The 20109-nt window shown below is 38.3% G+C and overlaps 1 protein-coding gene across 3 annotated transcripts in view; it reads left to right on the top strand.

Moving 5' to 3' along the window:
• Positions 1-20109, top strand: part of COL4A1 (collagen type IV alpha 1 chain) — a 118421-nt gene that overhangs the window by 58021 nt on the left and 40291 nt on the right. For all 3 annotated transcript variants that reach the window (XM_071430599.1, XM_071430600.1, XM_071430601.1), the window contains exons 3-19: positions 8071-8160; positions 8251-8295; positions 9812-9856; positions 9966-10028; positions 10130-10183; positions 10332-10358; positions 11697-11780; positions 11893-11955; positions 12569-12604; positions 13192-13233; positions 14795-14884; positions 15481-15516; positions 15661-15720; positions 17850-17894; positions 18115-18168; positions 18623-18664; positions 19836-19929. In XM_071430599.1, coding sequence (XP_071286700.1) covers positions 8071-8160; positions 8251-8295; positions 9812-9856; positions 9966-10028; positions 10130-10183; positions 10332-10358; positions 11697-11780; positions 11893-11955; positions 12569-12604; positions 13192-13233; positions 14795-14884; positions 15481-15516; positions 15661-15720; positions 17850-17894; positions 18115-18168; positions 18623-18664; positions 19836-19929 — 970 coding nt within the window. The remainder of the gene's footprint in view (positions 1-8070; positions 8161-8250; positions 8296-9811; positions 9857-9965; positions 10029-10129; positions 10184-10331; positions 10359-11696; positions 11781-11892; positions 11956-12568; positions 12605-13191; positions 13234-14794; positions 14885-15480; positions 15517-15660; positions 15721-17849; positions 17895-18114; positions 18169-18622; positions 18665-19835; positions 19930-20109) is intronic.

Raw genomic sequence — 20109 nt, 5'->3', positions numbered from 1 at the left:
CTTCAAACATCCTCTTCCCTTATGGTTCTTTGAGGTTCTTCTGTTCCCCTGAGTGACTCTAGCTGATGAGAAGAGGTTCCTTGACTGATGTGTGATAAAAGATTTAAAAACTAAAATAAAGTTGGAGAACCTCATGTGTACCTTCGTAAAAAGGTTTCTGTGACTTCCTTCTGAAACATCATAAGCTGTATTATTGTGTTGGGCTTTTTTTCCTTTTTTTTTAAATCAAGAAAAGTTTAAACAAAAAGACAATGAACCACATACTTTGGTGTTACACTGCCAAACTCTGTGCAGGCAGACTTCCACAGCTGAAGATAAAGTTTAGTTGCTCTCAGTCATCTTCTTCTCTCTCCTTTTCTATTTCTGTACTTTATATACCATGCTCTTAATCATGCTATGAATAAATATGTACCTCCATAGCATCCCAGCTACTTCTGGATCTGTAACATTTATCTATGCTGGAATGCAATATCACACAATGAACCAAAGACATGCAAATATAAGGAATATTGAGAGCTTGAGGTAAGAGTGTACCTGGCTCAAGAAGTCCTAAAATGTGAACTTTGGGCAGCTGCATTGAAAAAACTGACTACCACATTTGGAAAATCAGGAATATAACTATGGGTCAAGGAAGAAGAGGAATTGCATGAGGAAGACTTCTGAATTATGTAGGGAGCAGCTCTTACTTATAGTTGGTTTAACTGAAATTGTATGATGTTGATACAATTGATCAACCAGTTGCTTGGCACTGATTAAATGATAGCCATGATTGGCTTTTGAATGTTAATTTTACTTCACTCACTTTACTTCTTATTCAGCTTCTAAATTTCTTTGAGACACACTGTATATCCATGCACTTGAGCACCAGCTAAGCACATAGATACTGATATGTAGGGGAAAGGATAATCAAAGATTGTTATTTCTATTTTTGTACTCCTGGGAAACACTTAGCAGCTTCCTGAGGAATGTTCTGTACAGCCATGAGGTGCCACAGAAATATGCTTTTGCTCTAAGCATTCTTTAGGAGGCAGAGGCCCAGGCTCAGTCCCTTAACCTTAAACCTGAAAAGCCCTCTAATGACTTGTTTATATCAATGGAGGCACTGTTGGAGGTTTGGGCTCATCTTGGATCAAGCTGCAGAGGTTCCCCAGTGTTGTAAATTCATGACCCTTGAGAAAGGATACTTTCATAGTAAGAAGAGTAATCCTGCCAGGGAGTGAAAAAACACAGTGAGATTGGGTGATCAGGGTGCCTGCCCCATGGTATATGAACCTGTATAGGTTCCTGTGCATTAAGGGTACAGCACTGGCTTTTGCCCCATAAATAGCTGCTTCCCAGTGTCCTCCCCTCAAAATGCAGCCTGAGAGCCCATTTGGCTGTGGCACTGGAGGAGTCCCACAGGAGAAAGTCACTGGGGAGGAGCAAAGGGAGAAGGAGATGCAGAAGGAACACCATGGCAAAGGGGTCATGAGGAAGAGAGTGCTGTTCCCCAGCAGCTCTTGGGGTGGCCCTTTGTTGTCACACGTGTCAGAGTACAGTGTAGAGCAGCCCTGGTAGTGCTTGGGGTTGCTCAGGGCCTCAGCCAGCCTGGCTGTGGAGCTGTGCAGGCCATGTCAAACTGTCATGGCTGCTCCTTCTGCTGGCCATGCCAAAAACGCTGCACTCGTGTTTTCATGGGACTGAGTTCTTTCAGATGCTTCCTGGCAATGAAGAATCCAGATTTTGCTGAGTCTCCCCCCCCTCTCTGCCTTAGCCCCTCTTCCATTCCACATACTGTCAGGAACTCAGCTCCAAAACTTCTGGGTGAGCCAAGATCTTTACAGAGCTCCTACACAGATTCCTTGCATGTCTGCAGAGTTATGTTTGTGTAATTAATTGCTTGTTACTTGTGTGGCTCCAGAACTGTATAGCTATGGTGCAGATAGATTCTGCTGAAGAATGTGCAGTGGGAATTTTGTAATGTCAAACATGCTCAGTGCATTTGAGGACACATGTCCTGTAAGCCTATAGCAGTAATTCTGCTTGACTGATATCCACCTCACACTTTCAATAAAATACTGAAAATGCTAAGTGCAGCTGAGGACAAACAGATGACATTTTATTGTACATGTTTATTTTATTCCTGACATATATTCAGGGCCAGTGCTCCCTCTGGTGGTTAAAAATACCTTTTAATAAAAAATTGGCTATTCTCTGAGTCTTCTCTAATGTAACACTGAGTAACACTGAGCCAATTACAATTCTCTAACGCATGTTTAAAAGAGTGTTGAGAGAAACACTGTGACTTGAGAGCCACACTCAGGTTGCACAGTGCTGTTTCCCGCTGTGGGCTGTAATTACTGCTCTAACACCTTGGAGCTAATTCACTGAGTGCTCGCAGATGCATCAGCTGAAGGAACAAACACAGACCCTGCACTCACCTCTCACGGGGCTGGGGACAGTCTGGGTAGAAACCATGCACTCCATTGCTGTGGATTTTATGGAGTCACACTGGAGCATCAAGGTGTGATGACTGTTTTGAATGGCAGCTTTTCCTGTTAACAATCAGGCTTTTTTTGTTTTTGGTTTTGGTTTTTTTTTTTTTTTTTTTTTTACTCTATTTGGAAACTGTATTGCCAGTTTTCATCTTGAAACAGTTGCATTTCTTTGCCAAATATGCCCCTGGTAGAATTTCAGTTCAATGAATGTTAACTTTTGGGAACAGGATAGCGTGTATGTTTGTGGGAAGAGTTCTGAGTTTATAACACGTTGGAGTCAGCAGTGACAGTGGTCTGAAGACAGCCCTCTGGCAGGGCCAAGGGTTTGTTGGCTCCCAGCTCAGTTTCCCTTGCAGTGAAGGCACAGCTGAGGAGCTGTGGTGGAGGAGCTCCAGCAAACCCCACTGTGCTGGTGTGAGAAACTGCTCTTGCTGCCATTGCACCTTGTGTCCTTGTGGCCTGCTGTGTCCTCCTCACATGGGCTTTGGCAGCTGCCTGGCCACCTGGCTCAGCTCACAGAGGCCAGACCAAGCTCACTCACTAGAGAAAAGGGAGTAAATTCAGTGAGCTGAACTGGCTGAGGGAATCATACCAGGTGGTGTAAAGAAGGGTGAGGTGGCACCATCCCTTTAAAAGGAGAAGAGCCACGTTTGCTGGGTAGATCAGTTTAGCCTTGTGACATCTTTCCCTTAGACTGAACTGTATGCCTTTTCAGCTGAGGGACAGACACATGTCTGTCCTGCTGTTTCAGCTGCTGGGGGATCTCTGGCAGAGGCAAATGTTAAGAAATGAAGCATCTTTCAAATGGCTTTGGGAGGATCTAAACATTGTTATTCACCATGTGCCTGTGTCTCTGGAGAGCCTGAGAACATCATATTTGTACAGACACAGACACCCTGTGAGCCCACACTTTGGGAAGCAGCTGATTTATATCCATGTTACCAGTCTCTCAAGCCTAAAATCTCCCAGTCCAGTAGTCCCTAGGCAAAGTAATAGGGGAAATAATTTATAATGGGGTGGTGATTATTTCCTCCCCCTCAGCCCTTGATATAATACAGCTGAACCTTCTGAAATTACTTACTTTATGTGACTCTCTTGCTTAGCAATCTGCGGTTGTTCCATGTGCCAAACAGCATTTCATGGCTAATTTAGAAGGGTAGGTGTCAGAAAAAAAACCCCATCAGCTCATGCAGTTCAGCTCTTAACAGGTTCATGTCTGCTGAAGTGCATTCAATTTTAATTTAAACTACCTAATGCAAAGGCATTTCACAAAAGCGGAGCTAACACAGACATTTTGCTTATTAAATGAGTGCAGTGGTGACTGAGCACTTGCTGTCTTTTACGTAGCACCTCCACATTTTCAGCAGTTGAGTGGCAGAATATTCATTTTTGTGAGCTGAGTAATGTGTTCTCCTTTGTGCTTTCTGACAGCTTGCATTGAATCAGCAGAGGTACAGATGACATGGTTACATCTGTTTTAATTTTTGAGTCTCATGAATTGATTTGTAAGAAGCAGAAGCTCTTTCAATATTACTTGCCAAGATTTTGCAGCTGTGAATATTGGAACTTGAACAATACATAACCCTTGCAGTCACAGTCTCATGCTCTTCATGCATCACAGAAATCTCAGTGCTGAGTAAAAAAAAGTGGGGTAGCAGTGATGACCTGGTGCTTGCCAATTTATGCAGTGTGTGTGCTTAAAGAGTTGCAGCATGAATGTAGCACAAGCACTTATTGTGGGGCTGTTTGGCTGGAATATTGGATGAAGGAAGGAACAGGCAGGCAAGCAAGGGAAGGATGCAGCAGATCAAGTGTTTCCTTGCAAGGTCAAGGCATCTTCAGGACATGCTTCTGCCTGTTCTGTACAGCACAATAAGTGATAGCTGCATGTGATCTCGAAGTTCCAAGTAAGCCACCTCAGGTAGGAATGCAGCAGTGTGACTGTTGTTACCCCAATGGTCTGTGGGGTCTGATCTACTCAGTGACATTAGGATACCCTTCAGCCATAGGACTTTACAGTTTAAGGAATGTAGAGTTTCTGTACTCTCTTGTTTAGTGTAGATACTCTGATAGAATTTTACTGTAATTTAGTGTAGTATCACTGATGCAAAAAAAAATATGATGGAAATTTGTACTAACTCAAACAAGAGTATTGAATAAAAGCTTTATTTGTTAGTCCTTACAAATGCAGGCACCATTAGTTTTCTCAGGCTGTTGTACAAAGAGGAAGACTGATACCTGGACTAAAGAAAGGAAATGGAACCCAGAAGGTCTAAGGTCTCTTACTGGGTCTCAGTGGAATAGGTTGCCCTAACTTCTCTGAGTATCCGTGGATGGCATAGAGAAGTAAAATCCTATTAATTGTCTAGCCTAAAACTGCAGAAATTTGGACTTACAAACAATCTTTAGTTTGGACTATTTACCCCGAGGTTACTTTGCAGTAAAATCAATTGGGAATGCAGAGTAGAGGGAGAGGTGTTAGCAGTGTGTAAGTCCATGATTCCCTGTTAGAATAGGTAGGCAACGTGGAAGGTTGCATGCAGAGAGGGATCCAGTAGCTCTCAAATGTTCAGTCTCTTTTATGTTTCCTTCCCTCTTGCAAAAAAATGAGCTCAGTTCCAGAAAGAGAAATCATGAGTCTGCAGGCTTTGGGGTGGTACAGACCTCCATGTGCTCAGGAGTTATATTTTCCAGGCCTTGGAACATCCAGTACCTTGACTGGGTGTCCAGAAGTTCTGGACAAATAGCCAGTTGTTTTTCTTCTTGGCCTAACAGTTTAAGTAGGGAAAATAAAAATGTTTCCAGGGAAACCTCAATGTATCTTAGCTCAAAGTGACTTGTTATGCTCCTCCAGCTGTTTTACCCCTCAGACAGGGCAGCCTGGAAGGTTGAAGATAGCCTTAAGAGAATTGACTATAGTTGCCTTAGAAGTTGCAAGTTTTTATGTATTTTAAGCCTTTAGTTAACCTCCTTGGCCAGCTGAAGCAGTCATTCCCTTAGTAAGTGATTTACAGGCCATTTTACAGTTCCAGAATGGTCTAAAGGACCAAGTGAAAATCTGATCTGTAAAGCTCAGTTTTAACTTTCCTTAAGAATGGAGGAAAGACTACTTTTCTGTGTTGCAGGTGCAGTGGTTCAAAGTGTAGTGAAATCCTCAGGGGCAGAACTTCTGAGTGCAGGTAGTGTCAGCCATGTTACACATTGCTGATGTGAGTCACCTGTGGTGCACAGGGGGCATATTTCTCTGTGGCTGTCAAAATAATCTCATTTTCTTCTCATTTGCACATGTTGTACATTCCTTCAGCAGTGGGAGACCCTCTTGTATGTGTATATACTCTTGTATGTACTTGAGTGTCTTCTCCTTCTTTAGCCTGTCTCGCAGCAGGTCATGAGAGCAAGTGCCCAGGGTTCAGTGGGAAATTCTGGTCTGAATGACAGCACAACTGATTTTGTAGAAGAATCCTTGTGACAGCAGTGCAGATTAGCCAGTCAAAGTATGGGTTTATGTTAAACTCTTTAACTTTACAGATATATTTCTCAGATTGTTAATTATTTCAACATTCGTTGAGAGACCTCCATCATGATGCATTCTTCCTTCAAATATTTTTCAAAACAATTTTAGTTACTTTAGAACTTGGACTTTGTACCTCTACAGCTGACCTAGAAACATATTTCTCCAGCTGTTCTGATGTTTGCTTTGTTTTGCTTTGTTTTCTGGTCTAGCACACTGCTTCAGATTTGGCTCAAACCAAATAAAGAATTCTCAAACCATGATAAAGAATATTGGGAATTAAATAGAGGAGGTCATGCCATTTCAGCACTTCAAGGAACTGTTTGCCTCAGAAAGTACTCTTATACTGAAAAGTTTTATTTTTGTGGGAAGATGGAGAGGACAAGCAGCAGGATAATTTTTTCTATCAGGAATTTTAAATAAATTAATGTTATTTTGATTTTACTTCCTCATGCTCTTATCATCTCAGTTAGAGTTTTCTCCCTCCCCACTTGGCCCTGCTCTTCATACCCATCAATAATGCCCCTTTCCCCTCGTCTCTTCATTTTAACAAAAATCCTGGACAAGGAACTGAAAAACAACATCAGCCCAGTAATTCCACAAATTTTCCAATTCCTCTCATCTTCTGACACTATAACACCATGTCTGCTGGTTATCACTCAGTTTCCTCTGTCTGCATGTCATAACTTTTTCTTTGCAGGATGCCCGTTATACTTCCTGGACAAATGAGCTCTCCAAGACTCAAATGTTCTCATGTGTGCTCAGTCCTCAGCTGACCTCTAAGTAGCCAGCATATCTCTGGGAATTTTTCTCCTCAGCAAACAGGAGAAAAGTTTATTCTTAATCGCCATCCTGAAATCAAATACTAAATTATGTTGTTAATTATGAGTTGCAATTTTGTCTCTCACTGTTGTGCTGAAATCCCTTAAGTCTCTGTACTGTCCTTTTATGTTTTTTGAACATTGTTAATTTTATTTTTTTTTTTGCAATCCTTTGAAAATTGCTGTATTTTGAGTTTCTAAAGCAGGTGCCATGTTGTCCAAACTTGTAAAACTTCTTTTTTTCACAGTTTCACGCTAAACTTTTATTCATCCAATATTCCCACAGTTTTTTGACAGGATGAAGTATTTCTGCTCGTTTCACATCAGGCCTTGAAAGGACAGCTTTGGTTACTTCCTGCATGGAACCAGTGGCTTTTGGTTTGCTTGATTTGCTCTTTCCAGGGATTGACATGCATTCATTTTTCCCCCTCTCCCTTCGTGTAGGTTTTGCATCCTTTATTCAGATAATGTTCCTGTTGGTTTCACTGAGTGTGCAAATATAGCTGAGTGTATAATAGCTGCAATATTGATCTAGAGTGTGGATAGGTTTTCTGCTTCTAAATTTATCTGATTTAAATACATTTGGAGCTGTAAGGAGAGGGACAGCACAGGTGTCCTATACAGCATTTAAATAGAATCAAAAGGATGACAAATATACAAATACAATTTTGTGTTTAGCTTCTTGGGAAGACCCTGCCTCTGAACCACCCTGAAATTCAAGTCCAAGTGGCAAACTGGTCTCCAAAACCTGCTGTTCTGTGTGGTATATTAGAAGAGTGGTATTCACCATTCATACACTAGTTGACCAAACAGTGATATTTGTGGTTTTCAGAAATTTAGTTGCTGATTTGAGCTGTTAGATTTTCTTCTGGGACTTAGCAGCATCTCTGGAGGAATGCAGGTAGGTTTTATTAAAGGAAAAGTGACCTCCTGTTACCAGGGGAATAAATCTGCTATGAAGAGTGCTATCCAGAAAAAAAGGTTTAACTAATATTTAAAGAGTGCTTTTGTGTTATGCCACACTCAGCCCCTGCCAATTTATTATTGAACCTAATATTGAAACTATTATTTAAATTTATTGAATATAAATATTTCTTTATTTATAATAATCCTTCTTTCAAGTACCAACATGAACTCTTTGCTGTCACATTTAGCTTCTTGCCACTTACCAGGTTCCTTGAGCACAGAAATGGGATATGTGAGTTACTTCAAGAAGGAGCTTCAGTTGTGTGGTTGCTGATTAGTTTTTCTTCTTCCACAGGGAGAAAGAGGCTTGCCAGGACTGCAGGGTGTGATTGGGTTTCCTGGAATGCAAGGACCTGAAGGTCCTCCTGGGCCACCGGGGCTTAAGGTAAGAACTTCAGCTTTAGTATTCAAAACAATCAGATTTCCCTAAATTGTTGTCCCAAAAAAAGATAAAGCTTTCTCTTTTACATTTCAGGGTGATACTGGAGAACCAGGACTGCCAGGAACAAAGGGAACAAGAGTGAGTTCTGTACTTTCTTGCAATTTTGATGTCTTTGGGTTTGGCTGCCTTCAAGTGCAAGAGGAAGTCTCTGAGTTAATGAATGACATCAACTTCAGCTGCACAATAATTTCAAAATTCTCACTTTTACCTTTGAAGTTCTTGCTGCATTGAATAGCCAGTACCTTTATTAATTTGTGTTGTTACCTGATACTTGTCACTGTGTCAACAGCACTGGTTTTAGTATGCCTCTGATATCTTCCTGACATACCAAAAGGCTTTTTTCCAGCTTCAGAATGAACCAACCTTATTTCCTCTTGCAAAATCTCCTTTATATTTGCCATCTACCTTTGAAGCACTCCAGCAGAGAAGCTGACACAGTCATGAGCACATATGTGCTGAAAAGATACAGAGCAAATTAAAGCCAGGGACAAAGATTTCTTAACTTTGCTAGAAGAGGCTCTGAATATCTGTGATCTTCCTGTTGTCATTTCTATTAAATGGGGCACTTATATAGCACTTCTTTTAGTATATTGTATTGGGGCCCATACCTGCTGGGATTTTTTGAGGTGCCAAGCTCTTTCTGAGAATTTTCACATTTCCTAATGTCATGATGAAAGAGGGTTCAAATGACTTGGCCAGTAATGATGCATACATTTTCAGCTATACCCTCTTGCTCACAGATTCTCAAAATACCATTTCAGTTTTGTTCTCCATTTGCCTGCAGTTGCTGCAGCAAATAGAATTTACTGAATTAACTGCAGTTCATGAGGTGTTACAGACAGGATATTCTGCTAGATCAAGAAATCCATATTTCAATCCATGATATTCATGTTGACCTGGGGTATCCTGAGTGTTAATGTAAATTGGCACCTCCTGGCAAATGTATTTGTTTGCTGCAGAGTAAGTAAAATGTATTTTAGCAATTATGACGTTTGAAAGAAGCAAATACACTCTCTGAGCTCAGGATTCCCATACATCTTTTCTGCTTCATAATACATGTTTTAGGAAATGCTGCATGGATAAGTAGCATGAAAATGATGGCATGAAAATTATGGGCCAACTTAAATGCCTGATTCATTACACTGAAAAGCTGTTCAAGGAGAAAGAATTATCTCAACCTGGTAGGATTTTTGATAATAAGAATGAATTGATACTCTCGAGAGCATGAAAGACAGAGAAGCATCTTTATAGTGTGTTAACATTATCTTCTGCTATGAAGAGATGCCTACAGTAAATTTCATTTTGGGAACAATGTTTCTGAGAAGGGAACACCTGTGAATTCCCTTTTACCTCTACATGAGGCTCTGATCTAGTTCTTACTGCTGAAAAAGTTAAAGAAATATAAAGGGTTGCTTTCAGTTGTTCATTACTAAGGTGACATATTTAAGAGGTTTTGAAGATTAGAGCTGTTTTGTCAAGGAAGTTTAAATGCTACTGATTGTTGCTGTCAGCAGTGGAGATGCAAATAGGGCTGCAGCTTGTCCATGCTGTTTTGTGGCTTTGTCATTTCAGTTTGTGTTTTTCTCAATTGCAGGGCCCCCCAGGAGTATCAGGCTTCCCAGGAAACCCAGGCCTTCCTGTATGTATTAAATATATGTGTTTTTACAAGGAATATCAAACTTCTAGGTGTGACATCTGATCTGGATTATTCCTAATATTGCTAATTTCTTTACTTTCTCTTCATGTAGGGCATTCCTGGACAAGATGGCCCTCCTGGTCCACCTGGCATTCCAGGATGTAATGGCACAAAGGTGACATTTACATATGTTTATAACAGCATCTTTGTGTTGAAATTAAAAAACCCCTCAAGCATATGTTCCCTAAACAAAACCAATTTTTCTGTTCCCCTTAGGGTGAAAGAGGTCCAGTAGGTCCCCCAGGTTTACCAGGACTGACTGGAAGTATAGTAAGTAGATTCTTTCCTGCTTGACTCATTTTTTTAAAGGCTGACTCTTGAAATGCAAATATAGCTATAGAAAATCATACTGAGTTTAAGATGTAATATGTACAATATTGAGGAGCAATAACAACAACTATGTCTGTTTTTTTCACAGGGACCTCCAGGACCTCCTGGAATGAAGGTACATTTTACTCTTAGAGTTTTTATATCCTGCTTCTAACAATAAGAATTTGTGTGATCTCTACACCCTTTAAGACTAGCAGCAGGCTTTACTTAAGGACTGAAAAGTTGTCTTGCCTTGTTTCACTTTGTACTCTGTTTTGCAACCCCACTAAATAAAGACAGTGGGGTGACCTCCTCACTTTATAACAATTGAACATATGTGTTGTTCCATGCAGGTCTTAAAAGGGTAAATGTTATAAGGATTACAATAGAAAAGAAGTAGTGCATGCCATTAATTGTGTATAAACACTATGGTGGCCACCCAATTGGGTATAAAAATTTAGATCTAAGTTTTATGAATCAAACATTTTTTATATTGACATTTGATGTATCTAAAAAGTTTCACATGGATGATGTTTGTGGAAGAAGGTTCTGTACGCCACAACATGAGAATCATCCAACACATACTGGACATTTTTCATATAGACAAAAAATCAGACTAAGTAAGTATCTGAGTGCATTTTGTGAACTGAAGAATGAAGCATTGAATGACATCCAAGAGACTTTTGTCTTTTAAATGAACAGATATTATCTGGAACTGTAAGCTAAATATAAGTCTAAAAGTAATCTCAAATTTGTAATGACATGACAACCCAAGTTATTAAAATGTCCATTTCTCTTACTCTCACATGGAAAGAACTCATTCATTATAGAAACACTGAAGTACTCAGATGCTTCTTCCCTAGGCATGTATGCATAGGTACAGAACTGAAATAAAATCACTAACAATATTGTAACTTTTTACAAAAACACAGGAAAAATTGGGATTTTTACTCTCAAAAGAAGGGACATAAAGAAATGGATGGCAATCAGAATAATTTTCTAAAGAAGGACTTTCTAAAGTGTATTACTTTCCTGAAGAAAAAGAACACCTTAAATGGCCTTTATGTCAAAATTAGGTGTAAGCATGAAGATCTCAGCAGGGGAAAGAGATTGTGAGGTCACCACTCCTCTCAGCAGCCAGGCCAGATGATCCAGTTGTGTGGTGACACTGTAGTAGTGATAGATTTCATGGGAAAATCATTCTGACTACCCATTACAATACAGGAAATTGAGGTATGAAGATAGTTATGGTACTGAAATCTCTTCAGGCTGCTTTAGAGTACATTTGGCAATTAAGGACTTAACTTTTAATATCTCTATGAGCTGAATTCTAGCTGAATTAAAAGAAATAAGGTGATTTTTTAAAGTCAGCTTTCCAAATGATTCCAAAGTAGCTAAAACTTTCCTCACCTGGTGGGTTTGAATATATTTGAATTCATGCTCAAGACTTACTGTTTTTCCATTCTTATTATAGGGAGATCCAGGTGAAGTGGTTGGTCTTTTAGCTCCTGGCGTGCTAAAAGGTGAAAAAGGGTTTCCTGGCCAACCTGGACTGCCTGTAAGTAAAAATGATGTTGGAATAGCAGTAAGCTTCAACTAATATTATATCAGTATCATGAAATTACCATATAAGTATCACTTTCTTATGATGTCATTTGAATTTTTCATAGGGTCCACCTGGAGCTTCAGGGTTTCAGGGACCAATGGGACCAATGGGCCCTCCAGGAGAGCAAGTAAGTTTCCTTTCATGGTGATTTGCATTTCACTTAGAGATCTTTATTGCTGAAATTTTCTGGAAGGTGTGTGTAGCAGATCTTGGTTGGGATTTGGGAAAGATAAGGTGTGGTTCCAGACTTCATGTTCAGCCTTCTGAGCTCTACCATGGCAGAAATTACTGAGCAACATGGGTCTTCAGTAGCAGCTGCTCCTACAGTCCCCTTCTCTTCTTGCACTGTTGGAGGGTATTTTTGTGGGGGAGAGACTGTAACTCTCCTTGGTCATCCTTTCCGCTCTTCCCCAATGTAATTTATAGAAAATAAGCTACATACCAAGCATCCAGATCAAAATCCAAACTTTTGCTGAGGTTATTCTTGTGGGTAGCATCACTGAGCATTACTGTGGAAGCACATTATCATCTATCTGTTATTATAATAATAAATGAGATATCTCAGATTCACTTTGTTACTTTTTTTTTTTATTTTAAGTTGTAAATTATGCACAGCAAGAGCAAAATGAAATTACTGGGTTTAATGAAAAGATCTGCCTTTTTGCTGTTTTCATAGAATAAGACATTATTCCACTTAGTGTACTCTCTACATGTGGATGCTAAAATGTATTATCTTGTAGGGTCCCCCAGGGCCACCAGGACTTCCAGGCGAGAAGGTAAGACTCTTTAATACAAATATTAAGTCCATTTGTTTATTTTATTTTCTAATTCCATTTGTTTATTTATTATCTGCATGCCAGATCGTCAAAACTCTGGAAACTAATGGTCTTAAAGGTGTGGGGTTTTTTTTATACTTTGGGACCTATTTCTGTGTCTTAATGAACATCATAAAGAGAGATTTTTACCCCTTTTTATTTTTCAAATTGGTCTAGCCCTGTTATCTCACTTAATCAAATCAGTAGTAATTACAGCATTCTCTGGTTATTCGAATTAATTTTAAAGTGTCAACATTTTCACTAAGTGTTGGGTAAAAGAGCATATTGACCATAAACTTATTTGATGAATTTCAATCTGATTTTTCACCAGTTGCTGTGACACAGGGCTTAAAAAACAGCAGGGGAGTTAAGACATGATTATTTATTTATTTATTTATTTATTTCACATATGCATTTAAAAGACATATTCTGACTTTTATATTCTCCCTTAGCATCTGACAAGTACATAATACCCTCATATGTTCATCTACATGTATGTATGCACTGCAAAAAAAAAATGACTAAGTGTGTGTAATTTACATTTTCAGGGCTACATGGGCTTGGGCTTTCAGGGTCCCAAAGGTGAAAAGGTAGGTCTCTGGTAAACTTCTAGAGAACAACTATCAGAAATATTCTTGATACTTAGTTTTAAATGAAGTAAACTCTTGAAATCAATCAATGGAGAAAATCAATGCTGTGATTTTTGGAAGACTTGAGTAAATCTGTAACTTACACCTAAATGAAAAGTCATGAGCAGCAACATTTTTTAATGTTGATGTTATACCTGACATTAATTTAGGTCACCATCCTGTTTTCCAGCTGTGCTGGAAAGCTGCTTTAATTTGGCAGATCTTGAAACATTTATTCTGTATATTAGGACTCACCATGAGATTTTTAAAAAATCAACTTAGTTCTAAGGGATGAGATTTAATGTGCTGTTCAGAATGATCAGAATTAATTATTGTAGGACTCTAAGGCCTGTCTACCTTGTTTTCGTTTGGCCATGCACACATTTGAAGCAGATTTTTCAGTTGTCCCCTTTTATTGTGTTTTGACACAACCAGGAAGAGGTTTCAGAGCACACAGAGTGGTTTACTTTTGAGTGAATCTAAGCCAAGAGATGTGCTCCAGGATCCCATTTATTCTTTTAATCAGCATCAAATGGGAGGTAATACATGTCAGCTTTAATCTGTTACCTCTCACACTGAGAGGTCTAGGCTAAAGTGCCTTATGTTGTGTTTGTGGGAGCCAAGAACTGCATGCATTCAAGGGCTATTCAGTAAATTCATAATGTGTCTGAGCACTTCTCCAGAAGCTTTTCAGAGGGCTTTTGCAGTGTAAGTAAATTATATTACTTAGGTAGGTTTTTTCTTTTTTTTTTTAAACCACCACCTAATTAATGGATTTTGAGTCAATATTCGTACTGGATAGAATCTTTTGCAACATGACACGCTGTTGAAATTAATTTTTTACCATGAAGTTTATTGAAAAATGTTGGAGAAGATGACATAGAAGTGTGTGGAGATTTCCTAGACTCCACAGGTTTTTCTTTAGCAAAAGATAAATGGTATTTTGCTGTGCATTACTGCTTGACAGAAATTTATGGAGTCTGTTCAGAGGTGATTTACTATTAAAGATAGAGCTTGTGCACTATAGAAGGAGGTGAGGCTCTGACCCTGCAACGGACACATGCATACTAAAAAGTCATCCACAGTTATCATCTTGAAGTTGGCCTTTATGGACTTCCATAAAGCTTTTGGAGCACTGTAAACTTTGGGTAACCTTCCTTTAGCTGTTGACTTTCTGTGTCTGACCTCTTCCTTCTAATTTCCTTTTTCCTAAAGGAGGCACTATAAAACTTTGGTACTATTGCTGTAATTATTTGGATAAGTTTGTGATATTTGGTTAATCAGTCTTGACCTTAAGAGTAGATTCAGAGGCCTTTCTTCAGTGCAGTCTCTATTGGTAACTAGTTACACAGTAGTGACTTCTGTAACCCTTTGTCTTGCTGATTTTGTTGAAAAAAGAATTTTTAAAGAGACCATCTAGCTATATTTTTAAAAGCAAGTGGTAGTTCTCTTTAATCTTAGCCATATTTGATCTCAGTGTCATTCTGTTTTCAATGGACAATTCTGGATTTGCTATTGACAGGGAGAACAAGGGGTAAGCGGCCCCCCAGGACCCCCAGGACCAGCACCTCATATGAAAGAAAAAGGGAGTGAAATCATAAAGGGAGAAAAGGTGAGATAATAAATGATTTAACTTCTTGTACTTTTCATTAAAGTATAATCTATAGGAATTAGCAAATAGAAGTGACACAGGAAAAAGAAAATACAAAGTCACCTAGAGCAAACTTTTCAAAAATTTCTGTTTGGTTTACTTTATGGAGGAGTTTTAGTATTCATTCTAGAAGTCTCTCTAAAAATACACAACAGATGGTAAATGCATCAATAATTGCATAAATAAGTAAGCAGCAAATGACTTTCTGAGGAAGGAGGATCGATAAGGATGGGATATTGTAAAAATATTCAGAAGGTTTGAATTAAGTAGCATATACTCAACTTTTCATACACACATTTGTGAAATCTTAATAATGAATTTTTCAATTACTGAATTAAGCAGTCAAAGCAGTATATATCAGTAAAATAAACTAGCTTAATTCAGATTCACATTTGATGTTTATCTAAATTCTTGCGCATTATACCATTAGGCATAGTTCTTGAAATGGAGAACAGGATTAAATGTGCTTTTGCTGAAATGAAGAATTATTTGCAACCTGAATGAATAATGTTTAAGTTTTTGTTTACTAATTTACATTTTTTAAATAATTTCATTAGGGTGATCCAGGCCAAAAGGGCGAACAGGGAATCCCAGTGAGTATTGAGTTAATTTTTTTGCTACAATAAAAATTGTAAAGACTCTGATAATACCACTGAATATCTTTATACCTATTAGTTAAAAGCAAATTTACTTTGGAATTTGGCAGTATTTTAATCTCATGAGTGTTTATTTTCCAGGGATTGCCAGGTTCAGGTTTCAAAGGAGACAAGGGTGAGCCTGGGCAGCCTGGTCCACGTGTAAGTATACTCAATTTTATCAATATCATAATTGCAGTTAGTGTATTCTTTCCATTAGGTAACTAAACTTAGTAACCATTAGTTAAACAGCAAATTTGCTATATTTCATACAAGCAAGTTTTGCTGTAGGACAGGTGTACAATCAAGGTAGTAGTAACATACAGTAATGTTAGTATGTACTATTTCAGTTAACTAAAGACATTTAACAGTGGCTTCCAGTGCTGAAGGTGAAGGCAAAACTCCCATTAATCCAAATGGAAGAAAGATCTTCAGTCATTCCAGAATGGAAGAAAATGCAAAGAAAAAGAATCACTCTGTAGGAGTGCTAAATGGAACGTGTTGAATTTATTTCAAATACTCTCATGTGCAGTTGACAAAATAAGCCTGCTTAGCCTGGAGGTGGAGATTTATACAAAGAAAATGAAAGGAGCAAAAAATTCAGGTGACTGGAATCCTTTTGCTTGCTGGTTTCTAGCCTGGCTGTAGATGCTTGAGGACATAAGGTCTGTTACATTTGTCTGATCTGACCCATATCGTAGTTTCATCCATAGAACTTCTCCATGAGTCATGCTGTATCTTTCATAGCTGAGCAGGTAGCAAAACTTTACTTTTTTTTACATTCAAATGTATCTAAAGTATTCTAAGTAATTCTGTGTTTCTTGAGGTGTGGGTCTTGATAAACAATTAGGCCCAGCACACCTATAGGCATTCACTTGTACTTCCATCTGAAAAAGAAAAATCTCCCTTTCTACTATGTTTCAAAGACAGATGTTCTATTAACTTTTCAGTAAATTTATGTGATGGGATTATTTTTCTATCATATATGTATTTTTACTCTTATTGTAAATGCAGGCTTGAGGAATGGAGACATGTTGGCTTAGAACTTTTTGAAGAAACCAGAGCATCTGAATTTATCAAAAGTAGAATTTTCAGTTTCTGAAGAGCTCCCTGAACTAAGTTTCTAAGATATTTTATATATAATTGTTAAGGAAACCATATCTACTTCTGAAATTAAGCTAAGCCTTGAAAGATGATCAGATGTTACAGTCTGATGTTCTAGTTCATAGAAACTAAACTATATGAGTAATTCTGATCAAAGTGTATATTTGACGACTCTCTTGACTTTGCAGATCAAAATTTTAATTAATCATTAAAAACTACTTGTAACCCTTCATTATAAGAGACCATAGCTGCACACCTCAGTGGTGGTGGCCTGCTCACATTTGTTCTATCATTTTTGTCCTTCGATTGCATTAAGACAAAATCTTTATGCCTAAACTGATGAGATTATTTTTATACTGAATTACATGCACTGTTACTTTGTATATTAAGTGCCTGCATTTCCTTGGGTTTATGGGACAAATTCATATTGCTTATGCTACACATACAATCTAAGCACTGGGACACCCAATGAAAGCCAGCCACCACAGGGTCAGGAAACAAGATGATGTCCCAGTCCTTTTATGGTGCAGAGGAAGGGAAAATGCTGAAAAGTAGGTTTGCCCATCCAAATAATTTATCACATAACTGTTAACTGCTTCAAGGCAATCTTATCCCCTCTGTAGGTTGACACAGTGGACTAATAGTTGTAATTTTAGTCTGGAGGAGGGAATTTTGACTTCTAGTGTATTATCTGCCTTATGATTTGAATTTCAATGTGAGGGAAGTGGATTTACCACTACATTATCACACAATCGGATAGAGGACCACACTCCAACACTTCTGCTGAAACTGAACCAACAAACATCCATGCAGAAATGTCTTGTGAAGCTGAGGAGCCTATATATAGAAAGGGATTGTTGTGAAGGAAAAAGATGGATCTGATTCCAGTTTCTTGTGCTGTAGATATATTTTGTCTTGAAGACTCTGTGACAGGGAAATCTATGTTATTTCTGAATCTAGGAATGGATTTGCAGGATTTTATTTAATTTGCATCTTGGAGGGTGTTGGGTAATACAAGCACTAGGCGTAGTCACCATTTGTACCTTCTGTTCTTTTAGCTGAATTAGCACACTTTGATTAATGCATTGCAATAGTGATAATTTTGTTCTAGTATCCCACCCACTGTGTTCAGAAATTTAATGTATGTGGTTGTCTGTTAAAACAGAGTGGAACTTGGTGTTTTACAGGGCAAGCCTGGAAAAGATGGTGAACCAGGACTGAAAGGAGAACCTGTATGTATTTTACTCATTTTCCAGTAATGTTTCTTATATTCAAAACAAAGAACTGTCTGTGTATTATAGATAGTTGATATTTTCTGGCCTTCTGAATTGTTTATTTGAAGTAGTTGCTTTCAGTGAATTTGTGACTTCTACAGTTTTTAAACTTCGCTGCTGCCACAGCTAAGATCCACCTATATTTGTCTCTTCTGGTTGCACTGCCTTCTCCACACAGGGTTTGCCTGGAGGGTTTGGGATTCCAGGACGGCCTGGGGAGCCTGGCACAAAGGTGAGTAGTAGCAGCTTTTGCTTCCCTTCACACAGAATGAGCTTACAGCTTTTGTGGTGTGTTCATTGATTGCATTAAGGCAGTGAATGCACATAAAGCAATATTAATTGAATATTGCTTAGCTGTATTCAGAGACAGTGAGAAGTCAAAATGAAGGTATCCCCAGTTTAGATCAAATCTGTGTTGATTAATGCAGGCTTTATTTTCACAAGCTCTTTGTCCAGCCAGCATAGGTGTAGGTGTACTTCCCTAAAACCTCCAATTTCTCCTCAAATAGTTCAAACCAGTACAGGCTTGCAAACTAATTACTACTGCTGGCTATTATAGCATCCCAGGTACTCACCATATGGGTGTTGTTTAAATCTGTATCAAAGTGTTCATTTGTTGAGGAAATCTGATTTTGTTGGAAAAAAATCTGATCTGGATTTAAGACATAAATTCTATTTTGATTTAGGGTGACAAAGGGGAGCGAGGTTATCCAGGACCTCCAGGAAGAGTAAGTAAAATAAATTTTTATTTATTTTTAGACATAAAATAAAATAAAAATAAATTTTGTGAAAGTCAAAGTGCTCAAACAATGAAGAAAAAAAGAGTTACTAGGTATAGTCTGATCTTGTTCTCTTCAGTTGTGTCCATATTTTTCCTTAATGGAAGCAAAAGTTGGATGCAGTTCTTTAAAGTATGTTTGAAATGTGGGAAAGGAACCCTCAAAGAATATGAATTTCAAGTGTTTTGGACTGTGAATATTATAAGCATTGGTATTCGGTGCACGTATCCAAAAGACAGTTCAAAAGAGTAAATCTGCCAGTTTTAGGGCTGTGGTTTAACCCAGTGGGAGCTAAGCACCAGACAGATGCTCACACACTCACTGTCCCTCCTCAGCATGGGATGGGAAGCAGAATTTGAAAAAGGTAAAATTCATGAGATAAGAACAAGTTATTAATAAAAATAAAGTTACTAATAGTAGTAGTAGTAATCATGAAGAAATGGGAGTTAAGAAGAAGAGAGAGGGAGGAATAAAACCTGAGGAAGACAAGTGATGCACAGTGTAATTGCTCACCACTTGCTGACTAATGTCCACTGAGTCCCTGAGCAGAAATTGGCCATTACACACAAGAAGAAACCAGGTGAACAATTCATAATTTTTGTAACACTTCAAATAAAAATGGGATTAGTCAGGAACAGATAGATTGGTGGCTCTGCTTCCCAACTATGAGAACAAATGCCCAACATCTGCTAATTTGGTTGGGAACATTGTGCGTACCTCCTGAATATTGTATTGTAAATATTAGCATCCTATATATTGAGCTCAATGTTAGCAAAAATTGGCTACATAATATTTTAAAATAAAAGGTAATACAAACTTAATGGATTAGTTCTTAGACCATGTTAAGGTTTTCTGGCATCATTCTTTTTGAGGAAGATGCTATATAAGCTCTCCACTTAATCCTTGAATTGATATGAAAGCATTTGAGTAGAATAGGAAATATTTATTTTCTCTGGTGATTCCTCAGCAGCTGCAATCCTCTCTCTTGCTGAAATGGCAAGTATAATCAAAACTGCTGAAAATTGTCAGTAAAACTAAGATGGCCTCTGTACCATCAGATGAAGATGGGGGAGATGTGATGGCTCAGTTGCATGTTTCTAGTCTTTGTCCTGTGTTTTAGATTATAGATGCTGGACCAATAGATACCTTTGGTGAAAAAGGAGACCCTGGAGTTTCAGGTTTGCCTGGACTGAAGGGTCAAAAAGGTGAAAAAGGTATGTATTTTGTCTTGTCTTTTTAATTGAGTTAGACTTTTAGTTTTCTCACTAAAGGAAATTAAAATTGTACTATCTGTGCTCAGGAGCTTTGTTTGACAGTGTAATGTTCCAGTTATTTAATTGTTTTCAGGTTATTATATTTTCCGGTAGCTTGTAAGACACCTCTGGTTCTCAACA

The sequence above is a fragment of the Agelaius tricolor genome, unplaced genomic scaffold, assembly GCF_023055355.1.
Source record: "Agelaius tricolor isolate 1412-34295 unplaced genomic scaffold, bAgeTri1.0.p SCAF_7, whole genome shotgun sequence".
In the NCBI taxonomy this organism is placed as follows: domain Eukaryota; kingdom Metazoa; phylum Chordata; class Aves; order Passeriformes; family Icteridae; genus Agelaius; species Agelaius tricolor.
The sequence above is the reverse complement of the archived record's forward strand: the minus strand, read 5'-3'. Positions and strand labels throughout refer to the sequence as shown.